Source organism: Ochotona curzoniae, unplaced genomic scaffold (genome assembly GCF_017591425.1).
Source record: "Ochotona curzoniae isolate NIBS_2020 unplaced genomic scaffold, NIBS_Ocur_1.0 contig_1274, whole genome shotgun sequence".
Classification (NCBI taxonomy): Eukaryota; Metazoa; Chordata; class Mammalia; order Lagomorpha; family Ochotonidae; genus Ochotona; species Ochotona curzoniae.
This window is the reverse complement of record NW_024465023.1, coordinates 4,557,755-4,578,082: the sequence shown is the minus strand read 5'-3', so window position 1 is coordinate 4,578,082 and position 20,328 is coordinate 4,557,755. Positions and strand designations below refer to the sequence as shown.

Sequence of the window (20,328 nt, the reverse complement as noted above, 5' to 3'; positions counted from 1 at the left end):
GGCACAGCCTAGTCAGCCCTCAGTCCTGGCCCTAATGTGGACTGGCTGGTGTTGCAACCTGACTCAGCCTATCCTGCAACCAGTCCTGGTTCTCAGATCTGCCAGTGGGTGTTATGAACTGACTCAGCCTGGTCTGCCCCCAAGCCTGACATACATGCATGCTGGTGGTTACTATAGCCTGGTCTGGGCTGCTCCCAGCTGTGACTTGTGCTCACCTACAGGGACTGAATCCTGACAAAGGCATTCCCAAAACTCCTCTATTCAGACCTCCTTGCAGTGGCAGATATCACACACTCCAGTGGGTCCTTGGTCCAGCTGAACTTATTCCACTTCCTGAGAGGCAGATTTTAAAACTCACTTTTATTGGAAAGGCAGATTTAGAAAAAGAAGAAGAGGTGAAGATCTGGTTGCTGATTCACTCCCCATGTGGCCACAATGGTTGGAGCTGAGTAGATCTGAAGCCAGGAGCCAGGAACTTCTTCCAGGTAACTCACAGGGGTGCAGGGTCCCAAAGCTTTGGGCCGTCCTCTATTGTGTTCCCAGGCCACAAGCAGGGAGCTGGAAGGGAAGTGGAGCAGCCAGGACACAAACCAGCACCTACATGGGATCCTGGCAAGGTGAGGATATAGACATTAAGCCATTGCGTTGGGTCTGAAAGGCAGATTTTACAGAGAGAGGGAGAGAAATTTTTTAAAAAATGTAATTGCTAGTATTTCTTTTAAAATTATTTTTTAATTTATTTTTATTTTATTTGAAAGGCAGATTTTAATTTTGAATTTTTTTTTTCCTTTTTACAGAGAGGAGAGATAAGAGAGAAGATATTTCATCCACTATTTCACACCCCAAATGGCTACAGTGGTTAGGGCTGAGCTGACCCAAAGCTTAGAGCCAGGAGCTTCTTCTGGGTCTCCCATGTGGGTGCAGATCAAGACTTTGGGCTGTCCTTGACTGCTCTCCCAGGCCACAAGCAGGGAGCTGGATGGGATGTGGAGCTGCCGGGACAGGAACTAGTGACACATGGGATGATGTCGCCACAAGGCGTAGGATTAGCTTGATGTGCCACTCTACCGGCCCCACCCATTTGTGCTCTTAGCCATCTCAGCTTTTGTTTAACATATTTTGAGTGTCTGTATTTTTGTGCATACACATTTATTATTTAGCTTTCTGGTATATAGACCATTTTAGCATGATTATAATGTCACTTTTGTTGCTAATAATTTTCCACGGTTAAATCTACTTTAATATAGTCTCTATTCCCTTATACAAAATTAAGATTTGCACAGTGTTTTTCCCATGCTTTTTCTTTTCCTTTTTTGTTTTATAAAGATTTATTTTTTATTGGAGAGGTAGATTTACAAAGAGGAGAGACAGAAAGATTTTCTATCTGCTGGTTTACTTCTCAAGTGGCCGTAACGACCAGAGCTGAACTGACCCCAAACCAGGAACTTCTTCCAGGTCTCCCATGCCGGTGCAGGGGCCCAAGGCTTCGGGTCATCTTCTGCTGCTTTCCCAGGCCACAAGCAGGGAGCTAGTTGGAACTGGAGCAGCCAGGATACAAACTGGTGCTCATATGGGATCCTGATACATGTAAGCTGAGAATTTAGCTACTAGGCTATCGTACCAGAACAATCAAGTGGTTTTAATTCATTTTGACGGCAGGTATTTTAATTGCTTTACAGCGTTTTCATTTAAGGTAATTACTGATATGCTAGTCCTCCAGATTTCCAAGTCACTGTTTGTTTTCTGTGTCTTCTGATTTTTGCTCTTCCGCTTTGCTTTTTGTGCTTTTCTTTCTGGCATTTCCAGCATTCCTTTTAATTCAGACAGTGTAAAATTTTGTACAGTTCTATAAATATGTCTGAATTTATTTTGTTTCTTTAAACGTGAGAAAATCGTGCATGCATTGGGGAGGGCTTGACCAGGGAGGGGTGGAGTGGGCAGGGAGGGGAAGGTGGGGGGAGGGACATGAAGGGTGACAATGCTGAGCGGGAATCTCTGTCTTCCCGTAACTTTAGAATGGAATGCAGAGACATTTCCCTCCCCCCACCTTCCCCTCCCAGCCCACTCCACCCCTCCCAGGTCCGGGGGGGGGGGGGGGGGGAGTGTGTCCTTGGGAAGGGATCGTTTGACTGATGGATAGGCAAACGGGAATTACAAAGAGCAAAAGTGTGCTTTCCAGCTGGTAAACATATTATCTACTTTTCACATTTTATTTCCCCCTCAGAGATTTCTCAATGTTAATGTAAGTGTTGCTGAAGGGTACGTATTTATCATGTCTTCTGTAATTACTTCCTGTCGATTTTGGTGTATGGTTTACCTGTTCCAGGTTCAGAACTCTCTTTCTATCTCATCTAATGGATCCTTCTCATGGCTGTGTTCCCCTCATCTTCATTATCTGTCTAAGATGCTATTGTTTTCTTTGTACACGAGTCACCAATGTATGTGGTCTAATCATGTAACATGTGTATAAAGACAGACCATGCACTCATGAGTTCCAGTCGCTGAGATCTGAGATCCTGACATGTCTGAGGCTAACACGAGATGAAAGGTCAGGCTGCCTATTGGTGCCGAAAGTAACTGCTGGGCTTCCCCTCACAACAGATGCTGTGCCTGAACACCAGTGCTCTGGAATTCAAGAGCCCTGGACAGGACAGGCCCAGACTCGGCTCTTGCATACACCAGCCAGTGCTATGGCCTAGCCTGGGAAGGCCTGTGCCTGAAGCTCTAGCCATTTAAAGCCTTCACTGGCCCTCACGCTGGCCCAAGAACCCCAGCAAGCAGGTGTCAATGGTCCACTAGCCCCTACCCCTACAGACTTAACATTAAAGAATGGAGCAGGCAACTTTTCTGGCACACTGGTACAGTTAACAGAGTTAGGATGAATCAGAAATAGAGTGCCAGCCAGCTACTGGCTGCTTTTCTCCCAGAAGTGTGACTCTTGTCTAGGTACAAGGCAACCTAGGCAATCGTCTACAACTGATGTAATTTTTTGATGTATCACAATATACAGAAAAAAATTTATCATAGTTGATTGCTGTTAACATTTACACTTTAAGTGACTATCAAAATCAAATCTTATTTCCACTAAGATCCTTTCACACTTTCACTTTTAAAATGATCTTAGATAATTCCTCCACATTCATTCGGTACCACGTCATGGTTAGCTTCAACCATGAAATATGATTAAAGAAGAGCAGAGGGCGATACTTATTATGAGTCTTACTATTTTAGCCATTCCGTTATTTCCTTTCTCAGCCTTCAATTACCATTTCCTTTCTCAGCTTGGGTAAGTCGGCTGGTGTAAGTCTGCTAGTGACATATTCTCTTCACATTCCTTCATCTGAGAATATTTTATTTCTCCTTTCTGAAAGATAATTTTGTTAGTTATAGAATTCACAACTGACATTTTCTTGAACACTTGAAACTGTGTCATTTCCTTCAGAGTTCCACGCCTTCAGATAAGAAATCCACTGCCATTCAAACTGATATTTCTTTAAGTTTGTTTTTGAACACTTAAAGACTTTTTTTTTGTCACTGCATTTCCGAATCGGACCAAAATGTGTCTTGATGTGATTCTTTGCTTTACCTTTTTTTGAACTTTTTCAGGTTCTTAAAACTTCAGGTTTAAATCTTTAAGCAATACTGGAATTCAATGTCATCTTTCCTGTAATACTTTTTCAGTTCAATTCTATCTCTCCTTTTCTTATTTGCTGTTGTAGCTACTTGTCATCGCTTCACAGGATGTATGGTTATGTTCCTTCCTTTTTGTCTATGCTCAGATTTTGCACTTTCTATTGATTATTCTTTTTTAAAAAAACAAATCTACTTGTTTATTTATTTATTTGAAAGAATGGAATTAAACAGAGAGAGACACCTCCCATTCATTGGTTCACTCGTACCTGGTTCACTCCCATTCGTTGGTTCACTCAGTGGCTGGTGCAGGAATTTATTCCAGGTACGAGCAGGCAGACAATCAAGGTGCTACGCCACTGGGCAGGAGGCTAACACTTTTTTTTTTTCAGATTTATTTATGGAGAAGAAGATTTACAGAGAATAGAGACAGAAAGATCTTCTGTTTGCTGGTTCACTCCTCAACTGGCTGCAATGGCTGCAATGGCTGCAATGGCTGGAGCTGAGCTGATCCAAAGCCAGAAGCCAAGAGCCTCTTTTGGGTCTCCCACACGAGTGCAGGACCCCAACACTTTGGGCCATCTTCAACTGCTTTCCCAGGCCACAAGCAGGGAGCTGGATGGGAAGTGGAGCTGCCGGGATTAGAACCGGTGTCCATATGGGATCCAGGCACTTTCAAAGCGAGGACTTTAGCTACTGAACTATCACAATTGTCTCTTAATGTATTTTTTTTTTTTTAGTTTTAAAGCAAGATTTATTAGTAAAGCTGATAAGAGGAGTTCCCATCCTAGTGATGGGAGCGGGCTTCGAGAGAGAAGGAAGCAGTAGCTCCTACCATTGTAGCAGGAGGAAGAGAGAAAACGTTCCTAGATCTCTGCCGTAGTGGCAGAAGCAAAAAAGAAAAGCCCCAACCCCTGCCACGGGGTTAGCGCAGGAGGAGGAGAGAAAGAAATACCCTTGAACTAGCTCATTGTGTCTTCTAGTTCCACTCTAGTTTAAAGACCAACTAGTAGTTTGTTTTTGTTTGAATTGTTTTATCTGTTCTATTTTCCATTTATTCCATATTTTTATAATTTATATATCTTTGCTGAGATTTCCTATTTTTCATTTGTTCTAGAATCCATTATTGATTGTGAAAACAATTCTGTGAAGTCCACTTTAACATTCTTTCAGATAATTGCACCATTTGATTTATGTCATGGTTGGTACTTGTCAATTTTCTTTTTTAATAAGTTGTAATTTTCCAGGTTCTTTGAATGACAAACGATTTTCTACTGTATTATGCACATTTTGGATATTATCAGACTCTGGGCACTTTTTAACCATCCTTTTTGGGTAGGCAAAACTTTGTTTAGGTATATTATAAAGGCAAATGGATATATATGGTTATCTGTTTTCTGGTTGTCACAGTCTCCAATGCAGCAAAAGTAGAGCATTGATATTCATATTTATATTGCTAATCAGAAGTTGGAAGTTTAGTTAAGTCCTTTGTCCTTAAAACACTTTCTTAGTAAAATTGGATCGTCACTTCACATCACCTTGCTGCCTTTGAATAAGTGCATAAGCCTGCTGGAACACTATGTCACCAGAGCTGATGGATAAACAGGGATTATTACAATGTCTTGCATCATGGTGAAAGAAAGAGCCTAAATCCTCTCGGATCTTCCTGAAGCAGGGTAAAAGAACGGGGGAAATGAGGAAACACAGCATGCTGACTGCCTGCCTTCTATCGCCTCATTACACCGAGTTTATCATCTTGATTCTGGATGGAGGTGAAAGCTTCTCATATTTACTAACATCAACTTGAGGCAGAAGTCATCTTACAACATCTGCTGCAGATTCGCCAGACAAGAGTGAAGATGCAACTCTGTTTACCTCGCTTAACTCCATCCAAGTGATTACTCCTGCTTCACACCAACTTCTTTAGTCTTGTAGTTATTCGGTGGATATGGAACTTCAGCCTCCTGCCCCAACCCCTTTCCAACACACACACACACACACACACACACACGCACGCATGCCATAGACCAGGAATGGGGAAAGTTGAATTCCAGCTGTCTCCGATGCAGACTGCCTCACACAATCTCATGGATATTCAGTGGGAGTGAAAATTCAACTCCTCATTGCTCCACTCTAATACAACCTAGATGGAGAATAAAAATATCACCTAAAAGCAGCGGGCAGAGGATCTGACCTCAACTTTGTGTTCATACACTGACCTTGCCGCTGAGACAGCACCCAGAGGAGCAATGCTAGTGATGCCACCTGGTGCCATGGGGGGCATGGAAAGGGATCAACTCCTCCATGCTAAAGCCGCTGGAAGAGAGGATGGGTCCACTGGATTTGGACGCAGTAAGATGGATAATCCCAAAACATTTTCTGTTAAGAAAACTTTTCCTTGGGGTTTTGGCTAAGTAGAATAGGATTCTTTCGAAGCTTTTCCCTATGGATGTTTTAGGGATAGAGGCTTCTATGTAACACTGTCTGAGATATGTAAGAGACAACAGAATTTCTTCCTAATTATGCAACATATTCTCAAGTCCTGAGGCCTATAAATGGGTCAAGATTTTAATTTTCCCTCTCTGAGATTTCTAATTTTTGTTCTGTTATTTTATTATTATTATTAGTGTTTTCAAAGCACAATGGATTCCCATCCGTGTGCTTTTTTTTTAAAGATTTTTTTTATTGGAAAATCAGATATACAGAGTAGAAGAAACAGAGAGGAAGATCTTCCATTTTCTGATTCACTCCCCAAGTGGCCGCAATGGCCAGAGCTGAGCCAGTTGGAAGCCAGGAGTCAGGAATCTCTTCTGGGTCTCCTATAGAGACGCAAGGTCCCAAGGCTTTGGACTCTCCTTGACTGCATTTCCAGGCCACAAGAAGGGAGCTGGATGGGAAATGGGGCTGCTAGGATTAGAACCGGTGCCCATATAGGATTCCAGTGCTTGCAAGGTGTTGACTTTAGCTGCTAGGCTACTGCACCAGGCCCCATCCATGGTTTGTAAAGGTTGTAATTCTTCAAAGACTTATTTTATTCATTTGAAAGTCAGAGTTATAAAGAAAGGGAAGGAGGGAGGAGAGAAAGAGAAAGCCCACACCTTCTGGTTGAGTCCCCAAATGTCCCCCAAAGGGTGGCAGTGGGCTCTTCCAAAAGCCATGAGCCAGGAGCTTCTTCTGTGTGTCACAAGGACTTGAACCACGCTCCGTTGCTTTCTCAGGGACATTAGCAGAGCTGGATCAGCCCCTAGAGATTGTACATTGTAGTAGGGAATATCTGGAGGAATGTATCCAGCATAGCAAGAGACACAAAGGAATGCAAACTGTTTCACCAGTCTACCCAGGAGATTGACATGCGTGATAAAACTTGGGAACTGCTTGAGTAGACGAGAAACGGTGTTTTGAAAAACAGCAAACATGAGAAAAGGCACCAGCTTAGGATAGTTGACAGATACCAAGGATGCCAACTTGATGAGATGGCAAAGTGACACTAACTGCAGCACCTTTTACTAGAAAGGATAACTTAAGTACATTGAAATATTAAAGACTGAGTCTAAGACAAAGCTCAGTTGAAGGGTTTGGGAAGAAGCCTTGCACATCGGCTGTGAAGTATGCTGAAGAGAATGGACTCTGACTCCAAAATCCATTCTCTCTCTCCTTCTCCCTCTCTCTCGTTCTGTCCTACCTATCAGAAGGGGTTGCCTTTTTATATCTACCAGCTTTTTTTCTTATGTCTTTGCTTTTCTTTGTCTAATAAGCAGCTTTAAAAATTGTTGATTACTGGTCCTGGTCTTGTCTGACCAAACCAAATAATAACCAAGCCAAACGTTAAAATGGAAATAATCATACATGGATAAAAAGAGAAATGTATAGAAACCATATGTATATTTAGTGAGACCCATAATCACACCAACATATTCCACCCGAGTAAGGTGTTAGCAGAAGAGCAGGTTATACCGTCTGACAGAGGAAGTCCTCACTTGAGTTCTGGACTCCCTTCAGTGCGACATGTCAGCAAGTCTCCAGAGTTTTGATGGGCATAATTGTGGCATAGTATCACTAGGTATATTGCCACCTCTGAGATACACAGACGCTCAGGCAAGATGTCACTATCCTTGGCTCTCAAATGCTCATATTATTATCATAAGTGATTTCACCTTATTTCAAGCCTCTGACTGCAACTAATTCAATAATTATTCACTTTCTTTTCCTCCGATCTAAGATTGTGATCCTGGTTTTCTATGCACACTCACTGAGTTTTAATAAACGTGTTGGAGTCAATTCCTAAGACAATTATTCCTGTCCCTTAGTAAGTGTGATGTCTGAAATTTGCTGTCTATAATGTGGCATAAGTGTCTTTCATTATCTACATATTAAATTAAAGAAAATGATAAACAGCTATAACCCATGACTCAGGCAGAATGGCTTGCCTGAAATCCTGTGTGAGCTGCTTTATCAAATTTACACAAACTGACCCTGCAGATCAGTCAAAAAATGAGTCTTAAGGCAGCAATTCCTCTTTTATTTATAGACCTCATAGCTTTTTCCACATCCTCAGTTTAAACTTAAAAAAAAAATCGAGTTGTTAAAGCAATTAAGTGGTTAGTTAGATTTAACTATGTCTTAATCTTTGACCTTCCTGATTACTGGTAATGTTAATTGTTGCTGCATATTGTTAGCTTTAAAATTTAATATGCACATGAAAAGATAGTCACATTAGAGGAGACTCAATGGTAAATAAATACTACTATTTAAGTGTCATTTAAAACCATATAGGTGCCTCCCAACTTATCATAGGGCTGTGTCCTGAGAAACCCATAGAATTGAAAATATACATTAGAAGCCTAGCCTACCAAGCGTCCTAGCTGAGCAGCACCGCACATCATAACCTCAGCTCTTTCCCTGCATGATGCGATGGCTGTCTGGGTGCGATGTTCACCGCTACTCTCTAGCTTCGTGAACAGATTACATCACACAGCACAAGCCGGGCAGAGCATCTAGATTCAACAGCTGACGCCCAGTTTCTACAGAAAACACCACGGGAAAGTTAAAAATCGTTTTAGTCAAGCCATTTTAAGTCATGTACTGTATAAAATTTCACTCGATCCTTGCACAATCCTGAGAGAGATATTATTCCCACTTTTGCTTGGAGTAAACTGTTCCAGAGACATTGTTGATGCAAGAATACAAAGCAAATTTTTCATGGAGATTTAATTGACTTCTGACTTGTTGGATTTTTTTGTTTGCTTGTTTTCTTACACTTTCCTCTTACTGATTCCACCTGTATTGTACTGCTATTCCGGTGGACCTATAGAAGTATTACTTGGCAAAACAAGGTTATTCACATGCATGATTTTTAGGAGAATTTTTTTTTTAAAAAAATACTCCTTTCAGCAATGAAGATACATAAATCACTTCAACACAAAACAACAGAGAGGAATCTTACGAACATAAAATTGAGCAAAAGCCACACACTACACAGTAGATACTGATTGGCTTCCTTTACACAAGTCCTAACCTATCACATAAATAAAACCTAACAAATACAATACAAATAAATAGAATACAAGTAAAATCTAACCTATCCTTAGATAGACTAAGGTGGTGATTGGAGAGAGCTGTGATTGAAAAAGAATGTCCTAGTGGCTGCTGAGGGATTGGTAATGTGTTTCTTGATCTAGATGTAGTTCTTGACCACAGATGTGCTCATTGAGTTCTGCATAAATGATTTGTATCCTTGCTGTATTAATGACGAACTTTAGTAAATTTGATTTAAACATATTACTCTCTAATAAATTAGCTACATGACTAAGTATAAAATCAAATTTGACTATTGCATGTGTGATAGCAGTATATGTTTGCAGTGGAAAAGGTCAGGTGGACATACAGTATCTAGAAAGTGATTGTTTTTAAGCTGTGTTTATCTTCCTCTTGCCCCCCAAAAAACTTTATATAGACAAATTCCAGTTTGAAAGCCAGTGTCTTAGATAATACTGCTACCACTTGTATGGCTTGCCACAGTAATTTTTTGTTATTTTAAAAATTATTTTATTTTGAAAGGTGGAGTTACAGAGTCTGATATTCCATCTGCCAGTCCACTCCCCGTATGACTGCAGTGCTGGGGCTGAGCCAATCTGAAGGCAGGAACCAGTCTCCTTTGGGTCTCCCAAGCGGGTGCAGGGGCTCAAAGATTTGGGCTATCCTTCACAGCTTTCCCAGATCAGATATGGGATACTGACACTATAGGTTTAATCCACTATGCCACGCAGCCCCATCATAAGTGATTTTTACCATTAATAAGAGGGTTTGAGCTTTCCTAATTTTGCAATCTCTGGTTTATACTCAGCCGTCTACAGATAACAAGAATTTTCCTATAAACATTGCATTTGTCCTTGATTTCTGCCTAGATATTTTCTTTTTAACTTTAAAAATATATATTTATTTTATTTGGAAAGCCAGAGTTATATAGAGAAAGGGAGAGACGGAGAGAGTGAACTCTGCCATGAGCTGGTTTACTGTTCAAATGGCTGCAGTGGCCTGTTTGAAGCTTGGAGCCAGGAGCTTCTTCCAGGTCTCCCATGTGGGTGCAGGGTCGCCTAGGACTTGGGAAATTCTCTGATGCTTTCGCAAGCTGTAAGCAGAGAGCCAGATTGGAATGTGGAGCAGCAGGAATGTGACCAGCGCCCATATGGGATGCTGGCCCCAGTAGGGAGAGGATTAGCATGAAAAGCCAACATGCAAGCCATTTGTTTTTGATTTTTTTAAAAATATTTAAACAGATACCAAAGTTACTTGTTTACAGGGTATCATATGCATGTGCATGTAGTATATTGTCCAATCAGGTTGAATATATCTGTCTCCTCAAACATTTAAACATTTTGTGGTGAAAATATATACCTGGATTTTTAAAACAAGTTTCCATTAATTAATTTATATTTGGAAGACAGAGTTAAGGAAATAGAAGGAGGCACACACACACACATAGAGAGAGAGATGGAGCTCCTCACTCAAATCTGTCTGGCCCAGCTCTGGCTGCTGCAGGCAATTTTTTAAAAAAAGAATTCATTTATTTTACTTGAAAATAAGAATGACAGAAAGAAAAAGACGGAGAGAATCTTTCATCTTCCACCCACTGGTTCACTCCCCAGATGGCTGCGATGGCTGGTGCTTGGCTGGTCTGAACCTGGAAGCCAAGAGCTTCTTTGAGGTCTCCCATGTGGGTTCAGGGTCCCAAGGACTTGGACTGTCTTTTGCTGCTTTCCCAAGCCAGCAACAGAGAGCTGGACCAGAAGTGAAACATATGGGGCCTCTAACCAGTGCCCACATGAGATGCTGGCACTGCAGGCAGAGGCATGGCTTGCTACATTATGGTTCTGGCCCAAACCTGGGTTTTTAAAAATATTTATTTGAGAGAGAGAGAGAGAGAGAGAATTCCTTCTGGTTCATTCACCAAATGGCTACAAAGGCTAGGCTGGATCAGACCAAAACCAGGATCCAGAATCTGTGTCTCCCACTTATTTAGTCCATCTTGTGCAGCCTTCTCAGTCCATTACTAGTGATGTGAATTGGAAATAGAGCAGCTGGGACTCAAACTAGTACCCTTTATAGGGTGCTGGCCTTGCAGGTGGCAGCTTTACCCTCGATGCCAAAACAATAGCCCCTGTACCTGGCTATTTTTAATGTCTAATGAGTCTAGTCTATGAAATGATAATTTATCAGTGCTAGCCATAATATTAATTTCATATTTAGATTTGCCTTCTGAAAGCAGACACTTTCTTTTTTATTTTTTTACTTTTCAGATATGATTAAACTTGTGTTGCCGTTGGGGATTCCCAAGTATTTTCTTCCTTTTTTTTTTTTTTTTTAATTTCTTCACTGAAACTAAACTAAAATCTTGAAAGTCTAGAGGCAATGCCTGTGAGCGAAGTGTCTCCTCCCACTGCTTCCTGTTGTATTTCTGTGGGTATTCTGATTTGCAATCGGGACTGAATCTCCATATTCTGTATTTTCTTTCTATTGTGGAGAGGGCTAGTTACTGCTGTTTGAGAAATGAATTTTAAGAACTATTTTAATTGCACATATTGATGGAGTATATTTTGTTAGGTAGTCATCAAATTAGGTTAGTTCCAATTTTCATCTTGTGAACTCTTTTTTTAACTTTTTTTGTTGTTGTTAACACTTGACAATTGCACGTGTTTAGGGGGACTCCTGTGATGGTTCAACACGTGTTCACAATACATGCCAATCACTGTTCCAGTTACTCCATGTTTGGAGCTTGCAAGCTCCTTCCTCTACCTGTTCCTAACATTTATGTTCTTGAGAACTATAGTTGCCACATACAATGTTTTCAGTGGCTGATACAGTCCCATTTGACTGACCTGTAGCTTATGTCAAGTCTTAACCACGCTGTAAATGAAGGGTTGTCCTGGAAACTTGACATCTGCCTTAGGGGAATTATTTCCGAATTTATATAATTGTGCCAGTCTCAGTATTTTTAATGGCTGCAAAATCTCCTGCAGCCATTATTGCATGTATAAAGGTATTATATTTTCATGACCTTTAAAATAATAGGTTTACCTTCTCCAATAACTTTGTTTTGACAATTATCTTACTTTATTGTTCTGACTTAGATTGAAAACAGCTGGTTTTTTTTTTCCAACTTTTGAGGAAATATCCACTCTCCCGCTTTCCCTTTGCATGCCATATTACTTAATTTTAATTATATCTGAACGTTTTTCCTATAGTTTCATCAATTCTGTAATTTTAAAGGTGTATTTATTTTATTTGAAAATCACAGTTAGAGAGAGGAAGAGCAAGAGAGTAAGAACGAAAAAAAGAAAGAGAAAGAGAAAAAGATCTTCTGCCGCTAGTTCGCTCTCCGGGCAGCGACTAGGGCTAGGCCCGACTGAAGGCAGGAGCCAGGACCTTCCTCCAAGTCTCCTACTTAGGTGGGAGGGATCAAGCACTTGGACCATTTCTGCTGCTATTTGACCTTCAATATATGTTATACCTACTATAACTTAATTCCCAGAAGAGCTTCTGAAAATACTATCAATTTAAAAAATGTTAATAAAGTGATTTCTATGCACAAGACGCTAATTTGTGTGCTTAGCATGTTGATGTTTTGATTCTTGAAGGACTCATTCAATTCAAAGATGAACAGTGGAGATATGGAAAAGTTAGGTTATTTGTTTAACATCAGGCAGCTGATAATTGCCTGATGATAATTCAGCTAATTGATGCTGTACTTCCCCTAATTAAGACATGTAGATTCTACCTCTGGGACAAATTAAAAAGTAGCTTTACATCATATTTTGTAACGAAACATCAAAAGTGACATGATTTATATGCTAAAGGAATAGAATTCAAAGGAATGTTCTTGTGGCAGACCTCAGGAAAAGTGGGGAAATGTGTGCTGTTGCCCCTCTTCTGTGTACTCTGATAAGGGAACTGTTACCTAAGAACAACCTAATAGCATTCTATTTATTTAGCTTATTACCTCAAGGAACTTTTTAGATTTATTGGATACTTGTTTCTTTTCCTATTTGAATGCACTAATGCTCACTCTGTCATTTCCCTCCTCGATTCCGTGATCTTCTCTATTTGAATGCCTACTTATTTTCTCTCTTCACTAGCGTTTAAAGTCTTTGTATGAATTTGACTGAATGCATCCACATACTATCCTATAATGAATGTTAAACTACAGTTTGATAAGAATGCGGATTCCTACTTATTACTTAGGCCTGGGCCAAGGGCTAGAAATCCGTATTCTTAATAAGATCCACAAATCACACATAGATCAAGTCCATTATAACTTTGGGAAATGCATTCTTATCTTCATTACTTTTGAAAGATTTATTTATTTATCTGAAAGGCAGATTGAAAAAGAGAATCTTCCATTTGCTGGTTCACTCCCCAAATGCCTGCAATGGCCTGGCCTGTGCCAGGTTGAAGCCAGAATACTAGAACTCCACTTGGGTCTTCCATGTGGACCCAGGGACCAATGGACTTGAGCCATCTTCGGCTGCTTTTCCATGCACATTAACAGAGAGCTGGATTGGAAATAAAATACCTAGGATCCATATGCACCCATGTGGGATTCTATCCTTACAGGGCTGCAGTTTCAGATGTTGTGCCACAATGTTGGGTCCTTATTGTCATTATTTCTATAAAGCTCATCATTATAAGAACTTAATTTGCACTTCGTTCAGAATTTTCATGTGCTTGGGATTTTTTTTCATTCACATTTTTGGTGTTGATATCTAGCCTTATTCTGTGGAAAGTAAGGATAGTCTGTGATACTTTCTCAAATTTTTGCAGTGTTTTTGAAAAAAATTAAAAATACAGAATGCAAAATAGTATGAGGATACTTAAGAAGTTCATGGAAAATGAACAAAAACATATTTGCTTGGTTACTAATTTTTAGAATTGATGTATTATTGCTCCATACTATTTTAAAAATTTATTTATTTATTTTTAAACTGAAAAGCAGATATATAGAGTGAAAGAGAGAAAGATCTTCCATCTGCTGGTCGACTCCCCATATGGCCACAGCAGCCAGAGCTGAACTGATTTGAAGCCAGGACCTGGAACCGGGAGCTTTTTCTGGGTCTCCCACACGGGTGCAGGGTCCCAAGGCTTTGGGCCGTCCTCCACTGCTTTCCCAGGCCACAAGCAGGGAGCTGGATGGGAAGTGGAGTAGCCGGGACACAAACCAACTCCCATGTGGGATCACAATACTTGCAAGGTGAGGATTAGCCAATTGAGCCATTGTGCAGGACCCCATACTACATTTTTCCATGAGCATCTTAAAGACTTCTCAAATAGTCATATTTCCAACATCATCAAATATTGTTGATCTTTTTCAATGGTTGCTAGTATTTTAAAATGCTTTTACAGATTTAATTCGTTTGCTTTAATCACTCTTTAGTATCCTAATCCATTTCTTCTTCCACATGGGTGCAAATTTGATATGAGTCATAGCATATTTTTTTAAAAGATTTCTTTATTTTTATTGGAAAGTCAGATATACAGAGAGGAGGAGAGACAGAGAGGAAGATCTTCCATTCGATGATTCACTCCCCAAGTGACTGCAACGGCTGGTGCTGCACTGATCTGAAGCCAGGAGCCAGGAACTTGTTTCCAGGTCTCCTATGTGGGTGCAGAGTCCCAAGGCTTTGGGCCATCCTCAACTGCTTTCCCAGGCTACAAGCAGGGAGCTGGATGGGAAGTGGAGCTGCCAGGAACATATGGGATCCTGGTGCATGCAAGGTGAGAACTTTATCATTAGTCCACCATGCTGGGCTCTCCTAGTGTGTTTGTAATAGAATATTCCCCATATAAATATATCTGTGTATCTATAAACACCATAGGGTGTAACTTGGCATGTGTTATTTAGATTTTTAGTTTTATACACATGAATATGTCTAAAACAAATTCATTATTTTGCTCTATTTCATATTGATCTTTTGCTCTATTTCATATTGATCATATAGTATAAGTTTCATTTTTTCATATTTTTAGTTATATTTGTGATCCAGTGGCTTTGACTTGCGTAAATATGTTATTTAAAAATGTTTCAATAGTGTTTAAAATGATGTAGTTCATATATGTATACAGTACATAAATATTTTTGCATCCTTATGATTTTTTTTAGCCGTAGCTACATAGGGCATTTCTGAGTTCAACGTAGAAGCCTTTTAAATGTTAGTATATATTTTCAAATTGTTCTATGGCAATTCACACTCAACTAGCATGAGAGTGCATTTTTTCAGTTTCCTGTCAATGAGATTTACCATGGTTTTTCTTCTTTGCAATACAATAAAGCAAAAATAGAATTTCATTGTTTTAATCCGAATTTCTTTCGTTAGTAGTGATTTAATCGTCCAGTTAGATGCCTGATGGCCATTTGTTCCTTTGTAAAATGTGTGTTCCTGCCTGGTCCTCTCCCCTTCCCCCATTCGGGGTGTTCCTCTTTCCTTTTTGCTTTGTCAGAGTTCCTTATTATTCATTTTTCCTCTTTTATATGGGATCGGTCTGATTCAGGCTTTCATTGTTTCACCGCGTTGCGGATTGCTAATACACACTTCTACATTGGTCTTGTTCATGTCGTTTACAGAAACTGGTTCCTGTCCCTCCTCCTTCTTCCCTCCTTCCGAGCCTGGCCTGCTTGCTTCTCTTCCTTTCTAGTCCCTTGTCCTCTCATCTTTTTTTTCTTTGTTTCTCTCTTTTCCTGTGCTTCTCTTCCTCTCTTCCTCTCTCTCTCCCTCTCTCCCTTCTTTTCAGTGCACAAGTTTTTAATTTTGACCGAGTCAGATCTATCAATCAGGGCCTGGCGCCGCGTCAGCAGAGGGGGGCGGGGAGGAGAGCGCGGAGCTGGGGGAGGGGAAGGGGCGGGGAGGAGCGGGCGGAGCGGCTGCGGGAGTTGCTGGGAGTGCGCGCGGTCGGATCACAAGGCGGCGGCGGCGGCGGCGGCCCGGAGACCCGAGCGCGGAGACCTCAGCCCGAGGCCTACGCCGAGAGCCTGCTCTGCACCGGAGGACCGGGGCATCGCGCTGTGCATCACCGAGGTACTGTGCTCCGCGCTCCCCGCTCGGCCCGGCCCAGCGCGCTGCGGCTGCGCCTCCTTCCTTCCTCCTTCCCTCGCTCTCGCCCGCCCGCGCCTTCCCTGCCCGCCTGCGTCACCGCGGCCGCCATGGCTGAGAACGGCGAGAGCAGCGGCCCCCCGCGCCCCTCCCGCGGCCCTGCCGCGGCCCCGGGCTCGGCCGCTACGCCCACCGAGCCCAAAATCATTAAAGTCACTGTGAAGACCCCCAAGGAGAAAGAGGAGTTCGCAGTGCCCGAGAATAGCTCCGTCCAGCAGTTTAAAGAAGCGATCTCGAAACGCTTCAAATCTCAAACCGATCAGTTAGTGCTGATTTTTGCTGGCAAAATCTTAAAAGATCAAGATACCTTGATGCAGCATGGCATCCATGATGGACTGACTGTTCACCTGGTTATCAAAAGCCAGAACCGACCTCAGGGCCAGTCCACCACTCAGCCTAGCAGTGCCGCGGGAACTACTACTACCTCCGCGTCGACTCCCAGGAGTAACTCCACACCTATTTCCACAAATAGCAACCCCTTCGGCTTGGGGAGCCTGGGAGGACTTGCAGGCCTTAGCAGCCTAGGCCTGAGCTCGACCAGCTTCTCCGAGCTCCAGAGCCAGATGCAGCAGCAGCTCATGGCCAGCCCTGAGATGATGATCCAAATCATGGAAAATCCCTTTGTTCAGAGCATGCTTTCGAATCCCGACCTGATGAGGCAGCTCATTATGGCCAATCCACAGATGCAACAATTGATTCAGAGAAACCCAGAAATCAGCCACCTGCTCAACAACCCAGATATAATGAGGCAGACCCTGGAAATCGCCAGGAATCCAGCCATGATGCAAGAGATGATGAGAAATCAAGACCTGGCTCTCAGCAATCTCGAAAGCATCCCAGGTGGCTACAACGCGCTAAGGCGTATGTACACTGACATTCAGGAGCCGATGCTGAATGCTGCACAGGAGCAGTTTGGGGGTAATCCGTTTGCCTCGGTGGGGAGCAGTTCCCCCTCGGGGGAAGGTACTCAGCCTTCCCGCACAGAAAACCGAGATCCACTACCTAATCCGTGGGCGCCCCCACCGGCCACCCAGAGTTCTGCGACCACCAGCACGACCACAAGCACTGCCAGTGGCTCTGGCAGTGGCTCCAGCAATGCTGCTGGGAACACCGTGGCGGCAGCTAATTATGTTGCCAGCATCTTCAGTACTCCAGGAATGCAGAGTCTGCTGCAGCAGATCACTGAAAACCCCCAGCTGATTCAGAATATGCTGTCCGCACCCTACATGAGAAGCATGATGCAGTCACTGAGCCAGAATCCAGATCTGGCTGCACAGATGATGCTGAACAGCCCGCTGTTCACTGCAAATCCTCAGCTGCAGGAGCAGATGCGTCCACAGCTCCCGGCTTTCCTGCAGCAGATGCAGAATCCAGACACACTCTCGGCCATGTCAAACCCGAGAGCTATGCAGGCTTTAATGCAGATCCAGCAGGGGCTGCAAACATTAGCCACTGAAGCGCCTGGCCTCATTCCGAGCTTCACTCCTGGCGTGGGGGTGGGAGTGCTGGGAACCGCCATCGGCCCGGTGGGCCCGGTCACTCCCATAGGCCCCATAGGGCCCATAGTCCCGTTCACCCCGATAGGCCCCATTGGGCCTATAGGACCCACTGGCCCTGCAGGCACCCCTGGCTCCACTGGCTCTGGTGCCCCCACCGGAGGCAGCGTGCCCAGCACTGCACCCAGCGAAACTACAAGTCCGACGTCAGAACCTGGACCGAACCAGCAGTTCATTCAGCAAATGGTGCAGGCTCTGGCTGGGGCAAATCCTCCGCAGCTGCCGAACGCAGAAGTCCGATTCCAGCAGCAACTGGAACAGCTCAACGCAATGGGCTTCTTAAACCGCGAAGCAAACTTGCAGGCTCTGATAGCAACAGGAGGCGACATCAATGCGGCCATTGAGAGGCTGCTGGGCTCCCAGCCGTCCTAATTACGTTTCTGTACCTTGAAAAAAAATGTATCTTATTTTTGATAATGGCTCTTAAATCTTTAATCACACACAGAATCGTGCTATACTTTGATTTTGATTCTTTTAAATCTGTTGAGTTATAAATCTTAATACGATGCATTTTAAGGTGGAGTCCTTCCCTCCCTCCCCTGTTCCTTCTCTCCCTTAACCCCTTCCCCCCTTCCCTTCCCTTTCCCTATCTCTTCCTCTCCCCTCCTCCCTTCCTCCCCCCTCCTTTGTTTCCTTTGATTTCCTTCTCCGTTTCGAATGGTGGGGATCAATGCTGTCTCACTCAAAGCTGTTGCATGTGAACTTTTCTCTTTATTCTGCATTTATTGTGACTTTTGGAACAGGTATCAGCCTTCACAGTTGGGTGAACAAGTTTTGTCCTACGATGTCTGATTTATTTGCATTTTAACATTAGCCTATGATAGTAATTTAATGTAGAATGAACGATATTAAAAACAGAAGCAAATTATTTGAAGCTCTCTAATTTGTGGTACAATATTGCTTCTTGTGACTTTGGCATGTATTTTTGCTAGCAAAATGCTGTAAGATTTGTACCATTCGTCGACCTTTTTTGCTATGTTTGTACACAGTACAGTAAGCACAATTGGAACTGTACATCTAGAAATATCGCAGTAGAATCTCTGAGCAGAATATGTGTAACCAAAAGGAGAAAGGATACCAGAAATATTCTGGAGCTAGTTATGTCTCACAGTTTTGTAGAATCTTACAGCATATTTGATCAATTTCTCAGTGAAAATGTTGGCTAGGCAAGTTCAGTTAAACTCTAGTAGAAATGTTTATCCTGGTATATCTAAGTATACATTTAATTGTACAGAAAACTTACAGTGTAACATTGTGTCAACATTTGCAGATTGACTGTATATGACCTTAATCTTTGTGCAGCCTGGAGGGTCAGTGTAGTAATGCCAGGAAAGTGATTTTACCTAAGACTTCCTTCTCAGATTCCTCCATAAAGAGACCCTAATATGCATTTTGATTTGTAATTGGAAATGTAACTTTCACTGAAAGTGTCATGTGATGTTTGCATTACTTTAACTGCTATGTATAAAGGAAAGTGTATTCTTTGACTTTATCAGTTATTTCTCTTGTGCACAGGGAAAAATGCATTAAAAATGACTAAAAAAAATAAAAAAAATTAAAAATGGATAAATCTTTTCCTTTTTACTGCTGGCCACTGGCTCATGTTTCTGGACTTTTCCCACCCCAAGATTAGATAAAAAAATGTTTCTCTATGTTTCTCTAATATTTCTGGTTTTTATTTTTTTGCATTTTTTCCCTATCTGGAATTTGATCTGTGGATTTAGGTGTTCTGTTTATCCCCAAGGGAAGTATGTCCTGTTCTGTGCTTGGATATTTTTTACTTCCACTGAACATTCTAGTCCCAGTAAAGCAGCCTGTAATTATTGAGTTAGAAATAAGAATTCGTGTCTGTTCAGGTGAGTTTTGTGTTGATCTGCTCATTTATTTACTTTTTTATAGTTTTTGTGATGATTTTGATATGTTATTTTACCAGATGAACTTTATAGAAAAGAATTGCCATACAAAATAAATCGGGAATGTTTAAATACATGTAATGGTGAGAATTGCAGGATTTCATTGCTTTCCTCAGATATACATTGCCTGTTTTATAAACCTACTTATATACTTCAAGATTTTACTTATTCAAATTCTATTTAATTTTTGATAAGTGTGTTCCTAGGATGTCAGACGCACAGGGAACACACAGGTGCCACTAATGGGACCTCTTTGTGTAACCTGTGTGGTTATTTTTGTTACAGAGAATAATAATTATTTTAACTTGGCAATTTATTCAAATCCATTAATTTCAGAAACAGTTGACCCTTTTGTGTTTTTCTTGGTACTTTGTAAAGTTTATAATGCTTTCTAACTGCATGGATTGCACACTCCACAACAATGTGAAATAGTAATGGTCGTAGTGACATTCTTGTCTTGTTTCTCATTTTAGCCAGAATGTTTGTTGTAGCAATCCCAAATTGAGTTTTCCTGACAAAAAGAAATCTTTGCAAATATATACCATAATCCCCATTTGAGACACAGTGAATGTTGGCTGGTTTTGTTTC

The 20,328-nt window shown here is 41.8% G+C and overlaps 1 protein-coding gene across 5 annotated transcripts; it reads left to right on the top strand.

The window, feature by feature from the left end:
• The first annotated feature begins 16,043 nt into the window (after positions 1-16,043).
• On the top strand, positions 16,044-19,390 carry UBQLN2 (ubiquilin 2). 5 transcript variants are annotated; one of them, XM_040997878.1, is made up of 3 exons: positions 16,044-17,544; positions 17,629-17,768; positions 17,895-19,390. In XM_040997878.1, the coding sequence occupies exons 1-3, from the start codon at positions 16,322-16,324 to the stop codon at positions 18,197-18,199; spliced, it is 1,668 nt and encodes a 555-aa protein (XP_040853812.1). In that variant the 5' UTR covers positions 16,044-16,321; the 3' UTR covers positions 18,200-19,390. The 5 variants fall into 5 exon arrangements, with proteins under 5 accessions (XP_040853812.1, XP_040853819.1, XP_040853787.1 ...); XM_040997885.1 differs by having other exon boundaries at positions 17,629-17,772; positions 17,908-19,390; XM_040997853.1 differs by having other exon boundaries at positions 16,044-17,750; positions 17,871-19,390.
• Positions 19,391-20,328: the final 938 nt, after the last annotated feature.

Excerpts from the sequence above, each read along its gene's own strand:
- UBQLN2 (XM_040997853.1), top strand. The coding sequence starts at position 16,322 with ATGGCTGAGAACGGCGAGAGCAGCGGCCCCCCGCGCCCCTCCCGCGGC. Across the intron at positions 17,751-17,870 it reads GCCTGGCCTCATTCCGAGCT|TAGGACCCACTGGCCCTGCA; the intron begins TCACTCCTGGCG and ends CCATTGGGCCTA.